Raw genomic sequence first — 23,514 nt, 5'->3', positions numbered from 1 at the left:
GATCAAAGAGCTTTTTAACATTCTGAACATTTCTCAAGAACTGTCTTTGATTTTTCTTTTTCTTGTGACGCTTAAACTTATTTAGGCTTCATATCGTCACTAATCTAATTAGATTGTATCATCACTGGCAAATCAAACGTGTTGTGTTCCATGCTAAGTCATTATCCTGTCAGTGTGCCCAATCACCAATTAAGATTTAGTTATTATAACACCTAATTAATATGATTGAATTGATATTTAACATTGAAAGAAACATAAAATTGGTCTCTTCAATCACACGTATACCTAAGTAGTTTTATTCAAAGCAATAATATGATCGGACAAATACGTTGCGCACACTATACAGATTTTTTTAAATCATTACTTGATGAATTACTGAACAATAAAAGGGAATTTAAAAATATCTGGTTGAACGAGCTCAAAAGCACACAGTCTTCACTCATATATCCCTCTTTATGGAAATGAAAGAGTCTGGGAGTCGACTGAAAATCGGAAGCACTTCAGATTATCAATCGACTTCAGACTTTGCTTTCGACTTTTTTGGTCACACGGTACGATTTTAGTCGAAAGCGAATCGGATGAGAAAACTGATGAGAAATCGTATATTCTGACCGCATCCACCATTAGAAATACCGAATGTTCATAATTTGCATTCATTCTGAAGTTATGTACAATAACCCGTGTAATAAACACGAGCTTCGGTATTTTAGCGTACTTATATGTAGTCATCGAAGCGGCCACTGTCCTGTATAAGATCGTAGCAGCTAGCCTAGCCGCTAGGTCGTTAGATATCTAGGTCTATTGAGCGGACAGTTAGCCTAGTCGCTAGGTCGTTAGATATGTGGGCCTATTGAACGGACAGTTAGCCTAATCGCTAGGTCGTTAGATATCTAGGTCTATTGAACGGACAGTTAGCCTAGCCGCTAGGTCGTTAGATATGTAGGTCTATTGAGCGGACAGTTAGCCTAGCCGCTAGGTTGTAGATATCTACGTCTTTTGAGCAGACCGCTAAGTCAGCCGCTAGGTCACAGATTTGAAGTTGGAAATATTCAACCAAAGACTAATTACATTGACATAATTTGTTAATTTTAAGCGGAAATATACATGTTAAAATACTTATAACTTAGGGGATGAACAAAATATCACTTTTATTCATAGTTAGCAGCGCCCGAGTCTACAGTACCCGCCCGGGATTAATTGTAAATAATATGTGCCATATGTTAAATCAGGAGAGTCAATCTTTTTTGTATCTCCTCGTTATAAAGAGTCCCAATAAAAAATATTAATTTTATGATTATTTTTAAAATGATTAAATTTACTTGGGTATGGTTATATGTCTAGATGGCCGAGTGGTCAGAACCGTGGCCGCTCACTGCCAGAAGCGTATAGGTGGTAGAGCTCGTGAGCTCAATGCCCCGCCCCGCATGAGATAGAGTTCCAATATAATTAATATTGCTGTGCTGTATATTTCTTTATTTTTATATCAGCAATTCAAGTGTATTTTCAAGAAAATTATATAGGAAATTGCATACTCTAGTATTTTGCAGAAATGCCTGGTAAGGTACCCTAATTTTTTGCAAGAGAGTAGTAAACCATTAACAATTTCCAGGAAAAAATTATATAAAATTGAGGAACGTGTCGTCTGACCTTAATATCAAGCTTTCATTATTATGTAGGGAATCACAAAATCTAAATAAAACATGTAAAATGGCCAACTTCTGGAAATCTTTATAATCTAAATTGCATGCAGTCTTCCAATATACAGGAAAAATTGCTTTTTAAATTTAAAATTCATTATCTTTTTGTAATTACAGTCATCTCCATCATATGCGATTATTTTGATTGATTCACACGGACTGGTACACAGTTAATTAAAATTAATATTGTATAAAGAAAACACATTTTCGTTTCACTGAAAGTTTATAGAATTCTTTTTTTTTTTGCAATTCCCTGCATCAATTTTGATTGATCAACATAGAATGGTACATTATAAATGAATATTTCATGCAGAAAAACATACTGTGTTTTACTTAAAATTCAGAGAACTCTTTTATTGCAATTCCCTGCACCAAGTTAGATTGCCTTACGCGGAATGGTACATTATGAAATGAATATTTTATACGGAAAAACATATAGTGTTTTACTAAAAAATTCAGAGATATTTTAATTACAATCTCCTACCACAATTTTGATGATATTCACGGAAAGATAAAAAGTTAGAAAAAATCCATTGCAATTCTCTGCATCTTCTTGATCTACATGGAGTGGTGCGCCGATGCATTATGAAATTATTATTTTATAAAGAAAACAAAATTTGAGATTGGTTTTGATTGATGAAAACGGAATGGTACATTATGATATGAATATTTTAAAAGATTCTTTTCGTTGAAATCATCATCCTTCATCGATTGTGGTTTATTTTTATTAATTTTCACTAACTGGTACATTTTAACATTGATATTTTATGAAGATGTTTACTGGCAATATGTGCGTGCAATCAAACGTAGCTAATTAGTCGCCGACATGAATTACCTCTGGACATTAGAAGTCTCCCATCATTGTCTTCTTTCTCAAACTCCATTAAGAAACAATATTTCAAAACTCCAAATAAACTCTTTAATTTTGGGAATGGTAGAGAAAATAGTATACATTGTTAATTAAGAAACAATGCTAGTAGTTTAAATGGTGGCCTTTTTGATGATTTTATTCGTGAAAAGTCAATCTGTGAAAATTGTGGCTATCATACTGAAAATGCATATCATTTTTTCTTTGACTGTCCTAAATATAATGAAGAGATTTAGTTTTAAAATGATCGTAACTATATCTATATATCTAATACATGTACGCAAAAGTAGTATACTTATGCTGTAACTGTACTATTTACGTTTTTGGGTTTGTTTTTTTATTTCTTTTTTCCACGAACCGGTTTTTGCTCTTTTTTTCCCATCTGAATATATATTCTTATGCTACATCATACTTTTAAAAAAGTGTATTATTTAATTTTTCATTTATATCTTGGACTTTCTATGTATTACCTTGCACCTTATGGAGAAGGCTTACATGGGCATTGCCTGCTGCCTAATCTACTTATATGTAAATATATATTTGCATAATAAAATATGTTCAAATCAAATCATAATATAGGCTCATCCTGTCATCATGACAGGTATATCGAGGTATATATATTGACCTTGCAAGCTCGGTCTATATCTATATGGGTTTTTATAACCACATATCGACCTACAAAGAAGTCCAAAAATAAATAAATTTACAGAGTGCTGAAGTTTACATTTATTACGGTTCAATCTCACGGTCGCTTTTACATTAAAATTGTTTTGACGTTGCATGTGCAGAACACGAAGTCACATTTTTTCCTGTTGAAATAGATTCACTAAAACATTTGACAACTTTGAGATGTGTTTTATTCAATTCTGTAAAAATCTCAAAATGTGCAAAAAAGTACCCTTTTCTCATTTTCAATCAATTGTGATAAAATGAATTAACCATGAGTTGTCTTATCAAATAATATTTAAAAGTAATAAATAGAGGTCAACTGAATAACCTTGGTCTTTAGAACATAGATGTACATGTACAGGTATATACTTGTAGGTGTACATGTACAGGTATATACATGTAGGTGTACAGTTACAGGTATATAGATGTAGGTGTACATTTACAGGTATATAGATGTAGGTGTACAGGTACAGGTATATACATGAAGGTGTACAGGTACAGATATATAGATGTAGGTGTACAGGTACAGTATATACATGTAGGTGTACAGGTATATACATTTAGGTGTACAGGTACAGGTATATACATGAAGGTGTACAGGTATATACATGCAGGTGTACAGGTACATACATGGAGGTGTACAGGTACAGGTATATACATGTAGGTGTACAGGTACAGGTATATACATGTAGGTGTACAGGTACAGGTATATACATGTAGGTGTACAGGTACAGGTATATACATGTAGGTGTACAGGTACAGGTATATACATGTAGGTGTACAGGTATATACATATAGGTGTACAGGTACAGGTATATAGATGTAGGTGTACAGGTATATACATGTAGGTGTACAGGTACAGGTATATACATGTAGGTGTACAGGTACAGGTATATACATGAAGGTGTACAGGTACAGGTATATAGATGTAGGTGTACAGGTACAGGTATATAGATGTAGGTGTACAGGTACAGGTATATACATGTAGGTGTACAGGTACAGGTATATACATGTAGGTGTACAGGTATATACATATAGGTGTACAGGTACAGGTATATACATGTAGGTGTACAGGTACAGGTATATACATGTAGGTGTACAGGTATATACATTTAGGTGTACAGGTACAGGTATATACATGAAGGTGTACAGGTATATACATGCAGGTGTACAGGTACATACATGGAGGTGTACAGGTACAGGTATATACATGTAGGTGTACAGGTACAGGTATATACATGTAGGTGTACAGGTACAGGTATATACATGTAGGTGTACAGGTACAGGTATATACATGTAGGTGTACAGGTACAGGTATATACATGTAGGTGTACAGGTATATACATATAGGTGTACAGGTACAGGTATATAGATGTAGGTGTACAGGTATATACATGTAGGTGTACAGGTACAGGTATATACATGTAGGTGTACAGTTACAGGTATATACATGAAGGTGTACAGGTACAGGTATATAGATGTAGGTGTACAGGTACAGGTATATAGATGTAGGTGTACAGGTACAGGTATATACATGTAGGTGTACAGGTACAGGTATATACATGTAGGTGTACAGGTATATACATGTAGGTGTACAGGTACAGGTATATACATGTAGGTGTACAGGTATATACATATAGGTGTACAGGTACAGGTATATAGATGTAGGTGTACAGGTATATACATGTAGGTGTACAGGTACAGGTATATACATGAAGATGTACAGGTATATACATGTAGGTGTACAGGTACAGGTATATACATGAAGGTGTACAGGTATATACATGTAGGTGTACAGGTACAGGTATATACATGTAGGTGTACAGTTACAGGTATATACATGAAGGTGTACAGGTACAGGTATATAGATGTAGGTGTACAGGTACAGGTATATAGATGTAGGTGTACAGGTACAGGTATATAGATGTAGGTGTACAGGTATATACATGAAGGTGTACAGGTACAGGTACATACATGTAGGTGTACAGGTACAGGTATATACATGTAGGTGTACAGGTACAGGTATGTAGTACTGATATAATTTCTCTGCAACAAACTTAATAAAAATTAACAAACCACTTAAAAAAGATATCAAACGACCCCTATATTGGAGCTTCTTGTTTTCACAAATTGAAAATCAAGTTCCATAGTGGATGAAATGAATAAGACTTGTAGATTCCCAGGATTTAATATATATTGATGTTTATTCAATCACAAACCTAAATGATGCTCTCATTCATGATAATGATATAAACAAAAACTTACAAAACAACAGATACAATGTAATGCTTTTTGCATGAACACACAACGGGCACTTGGCAACATACAACCCTGCACACATAAACATACATTACTCTCAACAACAAACAACCTCACACATCAAGTGCATACATTCAGCAACAAGAAGTAACATCAAACCATTCAGTCTGTTAAAATCCAAGTGTCCACACACATCTTTACAACTGTGACCCCACCCCCTCCTCTGATTTAAACAACTTGCCGAAGAGACGCAGAGAAAACTTCCTTTAACAGTGTATACATTGACCGATGACACCTTGTGTCACACTTCGTCTTCATTCAACAGCATGTTTGGGATCCCGTTATTAATGGGGAATTCCCTGCCTGACTCGGGACAGACCAACTTTCCCTCAATCACCTCTATCTACAGACAAAAATCAAAGTACTGAGAGTGAACATGGTGTCCAAGTTACAATCAGATACATAATTCATGCTGGTAAGTGTCATTTGTTGTTTAGACTGCGAGACTTGTACACCTACCTCCAGTAATGCTTTGTGGACTCTCTTCAGGAGGTCTGTGTCTCCAAGTTGTTCCTCCCCAACAGTGTCGGGTAAGCCCTCCTCAAACCCACACTGTAAAGTCAATCACAGAGACTATAATAAAAGCTCCAAATTCACCCACCCAGTTGCATGTATAAGAGTATCAGAGAGGGTGGTGCATGTTTAAATTACAATCCATTAATTCTAAATTATTATCAAATTCATGTACAGGCAAATTAATATCCTGGGCATTGTTTTTTGAGTGGGCTTAATACCTAACAAATTGTTAGATGCTGTCTATAAATTATGTTTTAAAACTCAGTACTGTAAGCCTACTTAGGAATTGAAACAGTTGATCCATACACTTATTTTCAAACCATTTATCATTGATGTCAAACTGATAAGTAATGACAATATTTTCTGAGTTACACTTTGTTATATATGTAAATGGAAAGTCTGCAACACTGGTACTTTTAAATGATGTAAATAGAACTTGATTTGCAAGGTATTGTCTCAAACCCTGCTAACCAGAGTTCAAATAACTGTAGATTTCTTTTTTTTTTGTGGGTACATAATTTTGCAATTCCATAGTTCTGTTTCTAATTGTGATATTTAAAATTGCAAGTGTCAAACTTTGTATAATTTCATATAGGTTGTTCACTGTTGTCAGTTTTCTCGTTTTTACCCAGGTATCAATGCCTTGTGTTTAATTAGAACTTACAGTACACAGGGGTACAAAGAATTCTGTATCATTTTGTGTAGATTACATAACGGAGAGAAAGGGTTCACTGCAATAATTTTGCTCGATCCAATATATCCAAGCAATGCCTCTTCTTAATTACATTTAATGATAGTAGTTTTACTGTTGTTAATTTTTCCCATAGTCTCCACTCACATACACAAAAATGGAACCAACAAGATAACATGTTCCCTGGTACGGTTTAACTGTACTTACCTCCTTGGCAGCCTTCTGGAGAGCTGACCATTCTATTTTTGGTAACATTCTTGTGATGAACTCTGGATTAAAGTCAACTTCCTTCATCTCCACTTTCCCTGGCTGAAAAAAAAAGTCACTAGTCAGATTTAAAGTAATTGGTGATGAAAGCAGGTATTGAAATTATTTTATTTTGTCTAAAATTCTGATGGCAGACTTTGTGGCCTATCCAATTACTTAACATAAAATTAAATAATCTCTCTATCTCTTTCTCTCTCTCTCTCATTTATCTAAATACATGTATAATGATTCTTCTTTTAATTGCAGGGATGGGGTAATGGTAATTTGTAATGGTAATTGAGTGTAATTAATTACAAATTTTGATGTAATTGGAAGTAATGTGTAATTGGCCACATTTTCAATTACATGTAATGGTAATTTAATTAATTACTTTAAAAAAAGGCATGTAATTCCAATTACTTTTCAATTACTTTCAATTACACACTGATGGACATATAAACATTAAGCTGTCCACTACCCATTTTCCCCCACACAATGGTACATTAGGTCAAGTTCGAAGAGTAGTTACAAAGCATTGAACTATTATTATATATATCATACTAAATATTTTTCAAAATGGATTTTTTCAATGATTCAATATTTAATGATAAGTTTCCCAAATGTATTTGATGATTTGTTTGATCTCTTTTTTCTTACAAATACTTATTTCCCTTCTTATTAGAATAATTAGTGTGTCAATTATCATTAAGTTAGTTTAAAACATCATTGTTTAATTTACAAACAAAATCAGTGTTATCGAAATTATATAAACTATCAAGTCATGCTTTGTAATTGATAGCCTAAAATACACAGAGCTAAAATGTATGGCCTCAAATGGGTTTAAGTTTTTGATGCCAAACATATCCACAGGGTATGTTCCCTTATTGCAAACATTTTGATAATTAGGTAGAGAACAACAGGTGTGAATTATGTTTTGATAACAATTATAGTCTGTCCTCTACCCGAGATTAACCTGTACTTCGGCATTGTATTTACAAAAGAAAAAAAAAATAGTGTTGAAAAATGCAAAGGAGAAAGTTTTTATATAATAATTTTGCATGCAAGAAATACTTTATTTGACATGGTAGGTGTAGGTTAAGGGATATGACTTTTAAATGTTTATTGAATGTCAGGGTGTATGGGACACCTCCTTATTGTGACTACCAGTACCTGCGTTTTAAAATAATCAATAAAAACCAAATATATATTTTTTCTTTCCAAAAATTGTAACTAATTATCAGAATAGTTAGCAAATTCTCAAACAGTGAAATTATTTTGATTATGAGGAAATTTTATTCATTTTATAGATATACCTCCTTAAATGTTTATGTGTTGTATATAAATCATGGTTTTAGTAAGTTTTGATGAAAATGTAATTTGTAATTTAATTAATTACATCTGCAAAGTAATTGTAATTTAATTAATTACATTTGAAAACTCTTGTAATGGTAATGGTAATTTAATTGAAGAATTTAAGCAAGTAATTGTAATTTAATTAATTACTTTCCATTGTAATTGACCCCATCCCTGTTTAATTGATGCAAACATTTAATGATTTTTTTAAATACCTAAAATAGGATACTAAAATGACTTTTTTTTTATTATGACAAATGAATTGATCAGAAGTTTAAAGACATTTAATATATAAAAAAAAAAAAAACAGTATAATGTTAAAATGCATCATTGCATAAAAAAACATCATTGTATGCATTAGTAAGTAAGTAAGTAAATGATTTATTATAGTGACATGTGTTTTATAAACAAATAAAGATACATGTATATGATATAATACCTTAATGAATAAACACCCGGCCCATCGGACCTATATGTCACTTTATAAACATGAATATACAAATAATAAGTTTACGCACTGTTATTTTTATACAGGATAGATTGTCTGCACATAAAAGCTGAATATACAAATTTTGCTGTTTGTCTAGGAAAGTTAGATAAGAGAAAACCAGTGCAGTCTGAGTCTGACATGTTTAGTGATCGATTATTAAAGCCAATACTAGTAAAGAATTCGGTTCTAAGTTTTGAATAAGATGTACAATGTAATAAAAAATGAAATTTGTCTTCTATTGCTTCTACAGAACATATAATACAAAGCCTATCGTTTACTTCCTCCCCCCTAAATTGCCCTGTTTCTATTCTGATAGGAAGAACACCACACCTAAATTGTGCTAATATAGATCTATGAGGTTTGGGTATGTCCATTGTAACGTATTTTTCTAAATTAAAATCACTTTTGAAAGACCTGTAAGTTCTTAGTTTTGAAACACTTTGTAGTTCATTTTGCCAGTCATTCACAAATTTCTGTTGAAGTTTGATCTCGGCTAAGTTCAAGTTACACACCTCCTGATTTAAAAAACATGTTGACATATCGATAGATTGTAGTAAAAGTTTAACATGATGTGACCAGTTTTGGTTATTTGATTTTTCTAAGTCCCACATGAAAACTAATTTTGTAAGTCTGTCGTCACTCATAGTAACAAGATGGTTCCACAATCGTAGCATGTTAAGTTGATGGCGATAGAATGAAGGAAACCAGCCACTATCTCCTTGAATAGCTAAAATCGGAGTAAACCGGTGCACCCCTAGACAGTATCGCAGCGCCCGTAGCATTATTGTTAGATTGGCAATGAAAATATCAGAAACTTTGTGATGAAAATATGCATTCCCAATAATGCATACCCACCATATTTCATCATAAGATTTCTAATTCCTAATCAACACAACTGAGTCATCTCATGTTTACAGATTTATTGCCCTCTCCTACTTTTTTATAACATGCAGTTACTTATGCACCGAGGGAGTTCAAACCTGAATATTTACCTTTTCCGGTGTTTTTGTTTGTGATAACACTAAGAATTGAATTTGTAATGTAAGGTACAATACAGTTCATCGATGATTACCGGTATTTTAAAATTAAATCATACAATTGCGGAAAATTAAATAAGTAATAAGGAATCATTCGTTAAAAATAATGAGGTGATTAGATATGGTCGGGCATGATCAAATCTATCATAAAGCCCTTTTGGCCTTATTGGATTTGATCACCCTGACTGTATTTGATCATCTCATAATACTCAAAGAATGACTCCTTGTTCCTTAAAACACTTTTTAAAAAATGTACTTCTTTGCAATAAATCGACGTGAGAAATTTTAAAGAGAAATTAGAAGCTTATATTAGAGGAAAAAGGAAGATATTGGCTGGTCTGCATACAGGAAAATGTTGGATTTTTTAAATTTTGTATATGAATTCTACAGTGCCTCTCTATGAAATCTTTCCAGTACTTTCAGTACTTTGATTTAATGATAATATAAGAATAAGTGAAACTAATAATAATTCCTTTTCTTTAGAAAATGTCAATAAAAAATCAGGGTTTTCAAATATAACATGGTACAGTGTAGGTTGAAGAATGGGAAACACAGTCATTTTATTTAACTTGGCAGATACATGTGGTGCAGATTTTATAAGATATATCAGGGAAGGCCCTAAATCAATGAGGCCCTACCTGTGTTGTTGTTGTGCGATTTATTACACACGTCATAGTGAGCTCTGACTTTATAAATGTTTAAATGTTAACACAATCACTCATGTTAAATAAAACTGAAAAAAAATCCAAATTCTTAGAAATAATAGTTTAGCAGCATTCAAGTTAAAATTTGTTGATTTTTGCTGCTCTCCTCAAGAATGTGTTTAATACCATGAACAGGTGCAGTACAATAAATAGATTTAGCTACTTAGCTTGAATTACATATAAAGCTTTATTTATCTACCTGAAGTAGGTTTATATAGCTACTCAATCATACATTCTTCTAAAATGGGCAGCTGTACAAAAAGTCGCACTTAGTAGCAGCAATAATTTTCAACTTTGAACTGATTTAAAAACAATTCATGAAAAATATCATTCTTGAAAATGTTGCTCTTTCAGCGCAATTGCTTTCAAAGTTCTAAAAGTTTGAGGCTATGAATAACTGTGTATGTGTTATCAAACAGCTACTTCTTAAATGGAATAACAAAGAAGAGCAGTTCTCTGGTTAACATGATAATTTATTAATGAATAGCAATACTTCAGCACAACGTGAAGTTATCACCCTTATTACCCATGCATCAGCATACACTTACTCAAACTCAAACTATAGAAAGGCATGTTTTGCTTAAAACTGCTCAACTATTTCTGCTCTGTGTTGCTTTTCTAAAACTACACAGTACAAATATAGGCTGTTAGTTCCATGCCATTTTTTGTCTGTTTTACTTAAAATGCAAAATTTGAAAAAGGTAGTTAAATACACCTACTTCATGTAGGTATACATATTTAAAGCTATGTAGGTAAATCAAGCTACGTAGCTAAAACTAGTGATTGTACTAGACCTGGCCAAAATATATGAGTTCTTCCACGGTATTATAGTAAGAACGTTAATTGTTGTATCTGTTTTATTTATTTATGTCTCTGCTTCGCAGGGTGTTGCTAAAACGCGGAACGGAAAACGGAACGGAAAGCGGAACGGAAGGGAAAACGGAAAATCTTATCTAATGTTATTTACCTCATAGATTTGTTAATAATGCTAAAACGATATACTTTATGTACCTTTTTAATTTGTTTTGAAAGATTAGCAATATTAGATTATTTATTCAAGAATGTTTATTTCCTCAAAATTAACAGTACATGCATTGACCACTATATTCTGTCCCAAAATATCCTCGATTCACTTTTTGCTGTATATTTATATATACCTCAGGGTTCAAGCGATTCTCTTTTAGAAGCATTAAACATTCTCATTATTCTTTCTTTAAAACGTCCTCTCTAGTTTATCAGCTGGTATAAATACACGGCTAAAAATAAAGAAGTCTACGGGGTTTTGCATTTCAACAGACCTGGATGATAGTGTTGAAAATGTGTGCAAGGTCTTTTCCAAATGGAGAATAGATGTCAACATTTTCCATTATAAATCGTCCAAATGTGCTGCATGAATATTTTGGGATCGACAGACTATAGTCTCAATATATAATCGGAAAATCAAACCAGGCAACGTCTAGAGCTCTCTATTCGGATCATGTGTATATAGCTGCTGGAATAAACAACTGCTTAGTAATGCAAACGTAAACAAAATTGCATTGCTAAAAATACTAGTTTCACAAATTACTAGTTCCACAAATTACCGGGTATTTTAATGTTTACTGTATTTTAATTTTTAATGTCGTCAGTCCTACGTTTTTTTTTCTTCCATCTCAATGATACTGTATCGTCTGTATGATAAAAGATCGTCTAGAACACCGAAAGTTCAATTTTGATGTAAGTATATACATGTACATCATATTTGAAATATAAAAATACTCAAAACACACATAAAACGCTTTCACTAACTGCGTGCGTTACGCTGATATGCCAGCAATGCCATACAAGAAAAATAAGTAAAAAGTTATGGCTAATTTGCTCGTTTAATCATGTTAATGTTTCACAATTCGTATACATTTGATTTTTCCGTTTCGTACTCAACTAAAGCCGAATGAACACAATGCTATAATTGATAGACATTCATATGAATATTAATAAGATAGCAACATGTTGATAATCATTCATTAGATATAAATAAAAGATACAAAGTAAATCGTTTCTGGCCAGTCTATACCCTTTTTAAGCGATAAACGTGATGATATTTTCCATTCCGTTCCGTTTTCCGTTCCGCGTTTTAGCAACACCCCTGCTTTGCATGCCCAAAAGGGCGCAGAATTTGGAAAATTATCTCATCTTTCCATAAGCATAAAAACAACCAAAAATATATATATATAATAACGAATCACATTCATACCAAAATACTCAAAGGATATCCATTCTTGACTCCTTTAATGATGTTTGATGTCAGAAAATTGTGAGTTAGCAGCTTCATGTTGGTGATAGATACTGAACAAGTTTACAAATATTTATGACAAAACGAAATAATAAAAAAAAGTACACCATCATCGTTTTTGACATTGACTTTTGTAAATCAGAGTTAATTTTAATATATGAAAAAATATTTCCAACTAAAATATATGTATATTTATTATTATTTTATTAATTTACAACATATAAATATATTCGTTTTTATCAATTTTCCCTATGCCATTCCTAAATTTTACAAATTCAATATGGCAGCTCCCATCATCTACACATGATGTTGTACACTCGGCTGACTTGTTTTTGTGACTTGTGACTTTGAATTTCAAATTTCTTACAATACTACATATACAGTAAGATACCAATTACAAGAGAGGGTGATGTCAAAGAAGAGTAACTCCTTTGTAACTGACCTGGAGTTTTGTCCAACATGCGGGACAATTCTTCCTCTTCCAGGAATGGACGACTACGTCACATGTAAACTGTGTGGTTACAAGATCCATGTCCAAGGTAGGTGTAAATGTTGTAAGATGAAATGTTTACAAGTATTATAACAAAATAATCTTTGCTTTTTATATCTCTTTTTTCAAAACAGAATTTGATGGAGTCAAAATCACATCAAGCATTGTGTTCAACCGCCCTGAAACTCTGCAGACAAATGCTGAAGAAGGGGAGACAAGCAGCGGACCTCTGGTGAGTTCTTCTTCAGATCATGATAGCGAGCACAGCTCACTGGCGTGCAGCGCCGGCGCGAAGCGAGCTCTACCGGCAAGGCGTGTGTGAATAGAAAATTCGGACTAGTTGCACATTCATTCAACATTTTTTTGGCGTCAGTAAATCGGACCAATAATGCATTGTTTTAATCGTCCCAGTAGTTCCCTGTAATCATTGCACTAGTTATCACTTCACACTCTCACAAAACCAGCAAGACAATAAAAACAATAACGATGTATACAACATACAATCAATGTTACCACTAAAGTTCACCTCAGTACACTCGATCAAAAATAATCGAGTGATGTCACAAATGTTACACATTGATCCGATAGATTTTTACGTTGTCAGTAAATTTTGACCCACAATTCATAGTACCAATGGTTTCCAACCTCATGTTCTCGCGAGAATCAAAGTAAAACTTTTGATGTGTAGCATTTAAGCATTTAAGATGTGTAATTTTAAGAACATCATGCTTTTTAAGTAAATAAAACAGTATACTTCGCGCACTTTTATTTCTCAGGGGAGTTTTAAAAAGTCATACGACACTTAACCAACGTGGACTTTGATGTCACAATAAGGGGAAATTACTCTAACTGAAGTTATTGTAAATCTGCTGAAAATCCTCTCAAAATCTTGCAAAGCTAAAGAATGAGGACATTTCTTCAGATATAGGAAACAGTTGTAACTTGCACTCATTTGGATGAATGCTCACATTTATTTTATTCACTATAATTACGGTAACGTTAATTTCCAGGAACGTACACGTTGCATCGTTTTTTTTTGAAGGGGGTGGGTGGGTGGATAGCAGCCTCATCCAAAAAATCTTTACAAGCAAAAAGAGAAAAAAGGTTAATTCTCAAAATGATACAAATTCTAATCCTTCAGCTCTTTAGCAGTTCAATGTTTTCTTTATTTTTACTTCCATTTATTACATGCTCCCAACCCCAAGGGGGGGGGGGGGGCAACTCCATTTTCTTTGTATAATATGATAAGCAAATTTTTTTTAAAGCGTAAATTAAAAAATAAAAAATGAAAAATTAATTTATTTTTTAAAAGTGGAGGAGCCAACTCCATGATAAGTCGATTTTCTATTTGTAAATTGAAAAAAAAGTAAAAAATGTTAACATGGGAGGGGGTGGGGGGCTCTATGATAAGTCAATTTCTGTATGTAAGTTTAAGAAAAAATGTCTACTGCAAAAAAAGGGATGAACTGACGTACGTTACAATCTTTAAAGAGGAGATACAGTGCAATGAACATTTACATTAAAATCTTTATTATTCAACAACATTGTATCTGAGATTGAACTATTGTTCTGCTTATAAATAAATAAATAACAAATCTTATAAACTATGAATAATGTAAATTTACTGAAAAAATATGTGTTTTATTTTTATTTTGCAATCAAATTTATTTACCGGTATGTTGTTAATTTTATTTTTAATGATTTATCATAATAATTTTATTGATTTATCATAACCCCAACGGTCGCACCGTAAAACATATTACCTTAATATATCATCAACTACAGCTGTATGAAATATTTATCCCCCAATTTATTTTCGCTGCTTTCGCTCTTGTTGTAAACAGCCTTTAAGGCTGGGTGAATTCAAATGTCTCAAACTATTTCTCTTTTAACACAACTGTGCCTGGGCAAATTAAAGATGGGGCAAAATTGTTTGCAATGAAAAAGGGCAAAATAACCCTGTATACAGTATTTTATTTAATTGTAGTGACTACCAACAACAGATAAAGTGAACTTGTGTGAAAGTAATTCCGGTATATGAAAGGCAAATTAAGATACATTTCATACCAAACAATAATTGAATTTGTAAATATGTGTATAATGTACAGTTCTAGTGTGTTCTTATGGTGCATACACAACGACCTCATTCATAATCAAAGTAAGATTGTTCCTTCATCAAACCTCCAGCTGCTTGCTTTCTGGGTAGATAATTTTGGTGGTATAAAAATTGGAAACTTTCTAAAAGGAGAGTGATGCCATGTTATTTTTTTTTATATAACAAGTGTTTTCTGGATTATTAATGTAGTAATAATAATTCACAGGCTGACAGAAAATGCAGCAAGTGTGGGCACGAGAAGATGTCATACACAACTCGACAAACCCGATCGGCTGACGAAGGACAGACTGTCTTCTTTACTTGTCTAAACTGCAAGTGAGTGCATTTGTAATTGTAATGTGTGGAATAGTTTAATAGTCTTTTAGTTTATAAGGAGAAACTCGTACAACACAACAATCAGGCTCATATAGAAGTTACAACATGTAAGCCTGGATGTGATATTCTAATGGGTAATTAAGTCAAATAAAAATACCAAAACATGAAAAACCTTGGCATAGTGCTTTAATGGTCATAATGTCAGTGGGATTGTCAGGGATGGGGTTGGTTTTGATAACCGGTAATGGTGCTTTTTTTATCTTGTAACATCTTGCAACTCTTATTTAGGAGCACATGAATACCCAGTTTTAAATGCTCAAATCAAGCGGAACTGCAGTAAATGAACCGTAACTTTTTATGTTGAGAACAGTATAATATTAAAGCAGTTTTTATGTATACCAAATACTTATAATTAAGAGATTTGGTAGATTTTCTTAGGTATTACTGGCTAGAATCAACTTCAAACAAAACTATTAATATATTCATGTACTTTTATGCAATTTCATTTTCTTATTTGTGTACTTGCAATTTTCATATTTATACACAAACAGTTGTAAAGATGTTTATCTTATAAACCTAGTCAGTATTGTTACTTAGAAATTGCGATCAAACCTTTTGTATAGGATTATACAATATATAAATAGTGCCTGTTTGGGAGGGTAACAGTTGAAATGGGGTGTCAATTTCAACTGTTATTTTCCCAAACAGGCACTATTTATTTTGTTATATTGAATGTCCTAATTTTTAAGAAAATTTTACTGCTTTTATATAGGAATAACATGAATTCTACAGCGAACCGTACGCGCATAATTTTCGCGCATGTAACAATTTTTAATGTTACCCATTGCTAAGTGTGTTGCTAACGCTGAGGGTAATAGAACGGATTATGAACTGCGTCTTAACCAATCAGATTTCAGTATTTAACATGAAAGTATAACAATAAAGTATGTTTAAATCATATGTGGTAGAAGAGGTAAGTATGTTGAAGCTCTTTATTACACAAAATCACCATTGTTAAATCTTTAATTGTTCATTGTTTCCTTTCAGATCCCAAGAAATAGAATATTCCTGACCCGGCCATCCTGTTTATTGCTTCATTTACTAACATTGTTTGGTCTGTGTTTGATAATTTAGACTTGTGAGATTTATACTGTTTGTGTCATTCAGAATAAATCTGATGCATTTTGTTAGATTTTTGATTAAATACTAAATACTGTTATTGACTAGTATATTAGCTTATTTTTGTCATGTATAGATAATGCATAAATATTGTTGACAAGTTATGTTGTTTTTTTTTCCAATGCTTTTATTTTTAACCAGGATTTCTATAGGTAAAATTCGATTGGTGATAAAGGTGGCAGGTGGGTGCCAAAAGAGTAGCCCTTTTGTACAGGAAGCTCCTCCTACAGTTTTCAAGACCGGAAGTTGTTTGATTTGCAGATCAATATTACATGTATTAAGGATGTACATATTTTGTGGAATTTGATTTTTGTTAATTTTTGCGAAAAATATTAGCTGTTGAACTTGGCCATTTTGTTGCAAAATATTCCATATAGGGTACCCCTATTGTACAGATAACTTTCCCTACAGGTTTTAAGAGAGGAAGTTTTTGTTTTGCAGATTAATGGTCATATATCAGAGGTGTGCATGTTATTTGGATTTTGATTTTAATAATTTTTGACAAAAATACCAGCTGTTGAACTTTGTCAATTTTTGACAAAACTAGAGCCGAGCTCGTTGCAAAGCAACGAAGAGGTCTTCCATTGCAGCTTCTTGTTGGGAAAGGATTGTCAATCAGTCTGATTAAAAGCACCCTTCTTCTCCTTACAGGGGCTGACAGGTATTGATAAGGGGTCATCTTCACATGACCTAAACTTCTGACCATTCAGGGCTTTAGAAAATTAATTGGAACATTTAAAATGGAGACAGGCATATTAATTCATCCTGCTTTCTATGTAACCCCCAGACCGAGTATTGAAGAGATGCACCTCTCATTAAACAGATAAAGGCATGTATTTGGTAACTGAGAGTATATATAGGTTGTGTGCAAATATAGAGGTCACGTGAAGATGACCTGTTATCTATACCTATCAAACCCTGATGGGTGTAAGGAAAAAGGTGGTGATTTTAATCAGACTGGATTGTCAATAAGATGAAAGTAAAATCAGAAAATCAAAAATAAACGACGACACCTTCTTCAAACTGAGTGTGCTATACGAGAGGTGCTCAGCGGGACAGAGGGACAACTCCCCGTATAATGTTTGGCCATGCAAGCACTCTGCATCGTTTTTGCTTCTGGGAACAAATTTATCCGAAATGTATTGACAAGCAAATAAAAGAAAAAATTACTAAAATCTTTGAAATCCTAATCCGAGGTAGTGGTAGGGGAGGGTAGTTGTGAGGCAGCTATAACTTCTTTTGTTTAATATGATTTATTTTGAATTTTCCCAAAACTTTTATACAGCCCTAACCTAAAATGTGAGCTGGGGGAGGGGGTAACAATGCTCCAAAATTTAATTTTCTAAATGTTTATTTAAGGGAAAATTTGGTTGCAAGAAAGCGGGAGAGTGCTTCTACTGGACCAACTGGATGTTCTGTGAGCAAGCTCACAAATAACCCCCTCCCCCCCTCCTTCCCCACTAAAAAAAAAAAGAAAATCATAACTTAAGTATTTTCATATTAGAAAATTATAGATGCTTCTTTTTCTTAGTCACACTGAACTTTCACAAATGATCAAAGTTCAAGTCAGGACATATTTAAGTACATGTCAAAAGCAATCTTTGTGTCAAATTTTAGCTTCTTATCAATTCCATGTATACAAGATATGATGCAGACAGAAAATAACCATTTTTTCAAATTAATTGAACTTGAACTTGCACAACTGACACTGGGTCAAGTTCATGACACATCCTCGGGTCATCAACAATCTTTATTTAAAAAAGCAACTTCAAATGTTTCTCCTTAAAAACAGTATAAAGCAGACACAAATTATAAACTTTTTTTTTTCCAATGACCTTGAACTTGACAAAATAACCTTAGAACAAAATCATTACACACGTTTAGGTTACAAGCAATCTTAGTGTGAAGTAAGAACTTTCAATGTTTTTTCATAAAAATGTTATGGACTGGACACGATTTTTATCATTTTCCTGCTAGTGACATTGATCTTGACCAAATAATCTTTGGCCAAGGTCATGACACACCCTCAGGTCAAAAGCAATCTTTGTTTAAGTTAATATTTCTTTTACTTTTTGAAAATGCACGTATTGACCAATGTTTTGTAAGCACGTTTACACTCTCCTCATCATCGTCGGAACCCACTCATTTTCTTTCCGTATCACTGCGTTGAAAGCAATTTAACAGATAAGAAACCCGTGGGTTATGACGTTGTCTCCTTAATGACATGTGTCAATTTGAATTTAAATAATTTCTAAGTGGTAAGGTTTTCAAAACTTTTGAAAAGTTTTGATACTGAATATCTACCGTTCTTAATTTGAGGTTAAAAATACAAATAAATAGGAAGATGTAGCGAAAGCCATAAAGGCATTAATTTGGTGTTGACAAATGGTTCACACAAAAGGAAAACCGGGTTGCTGCCAAAGCTTTTCTTTTGTTTTATTTTTGTTGTTGTTGGGGGGGGGCGTATTTTCTAACAACTATTTGCTAAAACAGCCCCACCCCTCCGATGTTACGTGCCTGCTGTATCATTATATCATGAAAGTTAGATGCATTGTATTCAGAATACCATATATAATACCTTATATACCTTATATAATAATCCTTGATACCTGTTAAGTAATAATCCTTAATAACTCATACATAATAACTTTAACATGATTTGTTACGATCAGAGATAGAATAAAGACCATTCTGTTCTATGGTGCTTCGTTTCATTTTATAGCTAAGTTATATTCTCCAAAATTACACGACCTTTGTGATAGCACACGCATACACACACACTCACATACACGTGGAAGCATTCCAATTTTCTTCTAAATATGCAATAAGTATTAAGATAGGTAAAAACAATTTTATTTGATTAATTTATTATAATCTTCTAAAACAAGAAAGAACCTTCATACAGAAAATACAACAACATGGTAGAGAAAGCTTGCAAAAAACTTCAAAAACTTGTTTCAGTTTTTATAATAATGCCACGACAATGAAACTTCAAATTCTGCATATAAACGTGAAAGATTTGGTTTAACACTCTATTACCGGAGAGAATTCTGTTAGATGTTGCAGGTACATTACAGGTAAAAATTGTCTGAAACTGGAAAAAATTTTCATACAGAATATACAATCACATGACGGTAAAGCTTACAGCAAACTTCAAAAACTTGATTCAATTTTGAAAAAGCGCCTCAATTATGATATATGTGAGGCTGCAGGTACATTACAAGTGAATAACCCAATCTCCTCTAACATCTGTCCTTATCAGAGCATGTCGCACGGTATATACGTTAGGAAACACGCGGTCCATGAATGTTCCGTTACCTGGTGTTTCCCCTGTCCCCACTCTTACACGACCTTCATTCCAGGTGACCCAGAACGATCTATACTGTTCGCCACTTAATACAGTTCCGATGTAATTTGAATAACACTGACTCCATCCATCCCTCAGACACGATTTTGTCCCGTTCCACCCTCCTAGTATAACCCAGTAGCCGGGACTGTCCGTGTTGTTTCCAGAATTCAGTCCAATATGCACACCTCTAGTGGCCTTGACCTGGAAGCGTATTGACTTTCTCCTGCTGAGTTGTATTCCGAGATCAAGCCAGCCCTCTCCGAATTCTGTAGCTAATTTAATTTCTAAAAAGACAAATATTAAGAAATAAGATATCAACCTTGATCGACGCTGATGAGGATTAGTGTGCAAACTTATAGTACTTTCTAGTCCTGTAGCAATCGATTGTACTATTGATGTTCAGCGATTTGGAAGTAAGCAATAAGTTAGTGGTTTATAGCCGTCCAGATATCGTGTAGTAACCAAAAGTGTCCAATAAACTTCTTGAAATGGTTCAATTGATATATATTGAAATAACTGACTGATCAGATCCATTTATGGCATACAAGTTACAGAAGTTTACATATAATTAACTATTTAAAAAAAAGGTTTACTTAAACTTTGGAATTCGGAAAAAATATAGGAAAGCAATCTCTAGTATATAACAAAAGCGTCGAAATATTTGCTCTGTGATTAAATTTGATTGTGCAATCTAAAATGCATATAGGTCATACTTTCACATTCTGAGTTTCAAAGAATTATTTAAGATTGCTTCATAATGACGGAGAGCCTAGAAAATGAAGATTTATACTTGTACAGAAATGTAGCCATCCTGCGATTGGCTCCCAGTCCCCAGGGGTCAGACGGTCCTTTATATGACAGGCACTGTAGATCATACACATCTGGTCGCCACGGTTACAGGAGTAACCCTCTCCGTCCAGCATCAGGGTCCTGGCGGCGCACTCGATACACGTGACGTCCTGATGGCTGGACAGAACTGACGAGTTGGTGTAAACGTCAGACATGGAGTCTATCACTTTCCAGGTGCCATGAACAAAGTTGACCTGTACTTCTTTACATAAATAGATAATCAAAACTTGTCTCAGCAAAACGTCCATTATGTGTGATGGTTTGTAAGTATGTTTCCGATCAGCCTTAAATCAGAAACCGTCCAGCAGACACGTGTTTTAGTTCTAGCAATTTCAGCCGATTCACGATAGATATACCCATAGCCAGGGGCGTACCTAGAACAAAATGATATGCAGACCAGAGTAGGTATGATGCTTGCCATAGCAACACTAAATTCCATTGCAGGGGCCGAGGGGCGGGGCCACCACAAGCTATTCGTTTTCTACGCTTAGGTGAGTGCCAGACCATCAATTGCAGTTAGCATGCATTTTCATCGAAGTTTTCGATTGGGTGAAGGCACACTTTTAGAAATAGTCATCCACTGAATGGGGTCCTCGTTAATTTTTTCAATAGCCGGATAATTGAAGCAAAGGATTTTTCGCGATAACTATTACTTCCTCTTGTTTTGATATTTCACTATAGCTTTAATTATTCTGATGTTAAACTAGCATTTCAAATTTACTCAAAATCGAAAGGAGTTAGATTGGTAGCAGCTATTGAATATGAGTGTTAAAAGTTTACTCAACTCATGAGATCTTTGACAGGAGAGATATTTCCTGACACCTTATTTGGTATTTGCTTTTTCAAATCGTTTCAGTTTTCCTTAAAATTGTATAAAACATCTTGTTTGGTATCTGTTTTTAAAATAGTTTCTGCTTTCCCTGAAATTGTATGAAAACAGTAGTTATTTCTATTGAAGTCCCCAAGTATTCAAACATTCAAAACTCAAGTTTAAATCAATTGATCTTAAACCTTATGCTTGAACACATTACCTCTTATAACGTACCATTTTAAAAATCATTAAATTCATGGATGAATTCAATCAAATTGTGTTCAATTCATGGTTGCCGCATTTTTTCTCTTTTTTCTTCTTTCTCTCAATTTTTCCCCTCAAATGATGCTGGCGAATTGACAGCTTTGCCCTTAAACTAGCTTTTTAAAAAACACTTGCAGATATCTGCCCATTTGCATTGAAACCCAAAAAGTTGACAAAACAGTGAACCAGTATAGACACTTATGGTACCTTCATTCACTGTAAACAGCTTCACAGTTAACTTAAGAACTTAGACCAAGCTCAAAATTTTATCTTATTTTTACTTTTTTAATGTATAGAATGGTTAATATGGGTATTGTTAATGCTTCCTCAAAACTTAAAAGTCAAATATCGAGTTACAAGCAAGATACAGAGCTTGTAATTCTTTGTTTTGTAAACAAAGCTCCAGGCTTGTTATTGTTTAGATACGTGAAGTATTGATATGAGTTTCAGTTATGATGCTTTCTTTTGTTGATAATATTATTTATGAACACATTGAATCAGTTATTTTTTTTGTCACGAATATTTTGTCAAAAAAATGGTAATTTCATTACTTAACATATTTGAATTTTGAAAACAAATATAAGACTCGTGCTTTGTTTTCAATAATTTCTTACATCTGTATCTTGCTTGTAATTTGATTTTTAGCATTTAAATTTTGGTCAATCATTCAAAATGCACAATTAAACTATTTTATACATAAAAAGTAAAAATTTTGGTTTCAAATCGTGTCCATGTCCCTTTAATAAACTAGATTTGTAGACTATAAACTATGGTTTACGGATCGTAAACTATAGTTCTGTAAACAATAACAACTAAGTTTCACAAGTATAAACTAAACTGAACATACAGTTGCCAATGCAAAACAAACTGGCAGTTTATCCTACAAAAGCGGCAGATCCTCTGCAAAAAGGAGCGTCAGTTTGATAACTGATGCTCACCTACGTACGAAGGCCATGATGGGACATGCTGATTTTTTGAAAAAACAAAAAGTAATTCGAGGTCTCGAGTTACACAACTCGTTTTCACAGATTATCAATTGCTGTTGGTTTTGCATCGGTAATAGTTTGGTTTTTGTTTTAAGCTAGTCTTTTTCGTATTTCAGCATGATTTTAAAATAAGTTGTTGGTTTTGCATTAACGTCTTTTTTTACACTTTCCACCGCCCATAATATAAGGAGGCCAACATTTAAACTGTGTCTAATTTGGTATTCATAATAAAATATACTGGTACAGTACCACTATCGGTAAGGTCTTGAATACAGGTGTATTATTCTTTGTTA

The 23,514-nt window shown here is 33.4% G+C and overlaps 3 protein-coding genes across 3 annotated transcripts; 1 reads left to right on the top strand and 2 right to left on the bottom strand.

Annotated features, from left to right (window-relative positions):
- Window positions 1–5,403: 5,403 nt before the first annotated feature.
- On the bottom strand, window positions 5,404–12,960 carry LOC128191184 (multifunctional methyltransferase subunit TRM112-like protein). Its single transcript, XM_052863268.1, has 4 exons — window positions 12,824–12,960; window positions 6,968–7,069; window positions 6,013–6,105; window positions 5,404–5,896 (listed from the first exon to the last, which is right to left on the bottom strand). The coding sequence occupies exons 1-4, from the start codon at window positions 12,899–12,901 to the stop codon at window positions 5,795–5,797; spliced, it is 375 nt and encodes a 124-aa protein (XP_052719228.1). The 5' UTR covers window positions 12,902–12,960; the 3' UTR covers window positions 5,404–5,794.
- A 159-nt stretch (window positions 12,961–13,119) lies between these two features.
- On the top strand, window positions 13,120–16,973 carry LOC128155590 (DNA-directed RNA polymerase I subunit RPA12-like). Its single transcript, XM_052817367.1, has 4 exons — window positions 13,120–13,401; window positions 13,487–13,584; window positions 15,674–15,783; window positions 16,831–16,973. Exons 1-4 carry the CDS (start codon window positions 13,272–13,274, stop codon window positions 16,853–16,855), a joined length of 363 nt encoding a protein of 120 aa, XP_052673327.1. The 5' UTR covers window positions 13,120–13,271; the 3' UTR covers window positions 16,856–16,973.
- A 2,818-nt stretch (window positions 16,974–19,791) lies between these two features.
- On the bottom strand, window positions 19,792–21,559 carry LOC128156727 (uncharacterized). The gene is made up of 2 exons (XM_052818991.1): window positions 21,102–21,559; window positions 19,792–20,595 (listed from the first exon to the last, which is right to left on the bottom strand). Exons 1-2 carry the CDS (start codon window positions 21,406–21,408, stop codon window positions 20,180–20,182), a joined length of 723 nt encoding a protein of 240 aa, XP_052674951.1. The 5' UTR covers window positions 21,409–21,559; the 3' UTR covers window positions 19,792–20,179.
- Between the last annotated feature and the right edge of the window lie 1,955 nt (window positions 21,560–23,514).

The sequence above is a fragment of the Crassostrea angulata genome, chromosome 7 (genome assembly GCF_025612915.1).
Source record: "Crassostrea angulata isolate pt1a10 chromosome 7, ASM2561291v2, whole genome shotgun sequence".
Taxonomy (NCBI): domain Eukaryota; kingdom Metazoa; phylum Mollusca; class Bivalvia; order Ostreida; family Ostreidae; genus Magallana; species Magallana angulata.
Note: the sequence above shows the minus strand (reverse complement) of the source record. Positions and strands in the feature narration are given on the sequence as shown.

Excerpts from the sequence above, each read along its gene's own strand:
- LOC128156727 (XM_052818991.1), bottom strand. The coding sequence starts at position 21,408 with ATGGACGTTTTGCTGAGACAAGTTTTGATTATCTATTTATGTAAAGAA. Across the intron at positions 20,596-21,101 it reads ATGGCTACATTTCTGTACAA|AAATTAAATTAGCTACAGAA; the intron begins GTATAAATCTTC and ends TTGTCTTTTTAG.
- LOC128155590 (XM_052817367.1), top strand. The coding sequence starts at position 13,272 with ATGTCAAAGAAGAGTAACTCCTTTGTAACTGACCTGGAGTTTTGTCCA. Across the intron at positions 13,585-15,673 it reads AGACAAGCAGCGGACCTCTG|GCTGACAGAAAATGCAGCAA; the intron begins GTGAGTTCTTCT and ends AATAATTCACAG. Across the intron at positions 15,784-16,830 it reads TTTACTTGTCTAAACTGCAA|ATCCCAAGAAATAGAATATT; the intron begins GTGAGTGCATTT and ends GTTTCCTTTCAG.
- LOC128191184 (XM_052863268.1), bottom strand. The coding sequence starts at position 12,901 with ATGAAGCTGCTAACTCACAATTTTCTGACATCAAACATCATTAAAGGA. Across the intron at positions 7,070-12,823 it reads GATATCCTTTGAGTATTTTG|CCAGGGAAAGTGGAGATGAA; the intron begins GTATGAATGTGA and ends TTTTTTTTTCAG. Across the intron at positions 5,897-6,012 it reads TCCACAAAGCATTACTGGAG|ATAGAGGTGATTGAGGGAAA; the intron begins GTAGGTGTACAA and ends TTTTGTCTGTAG.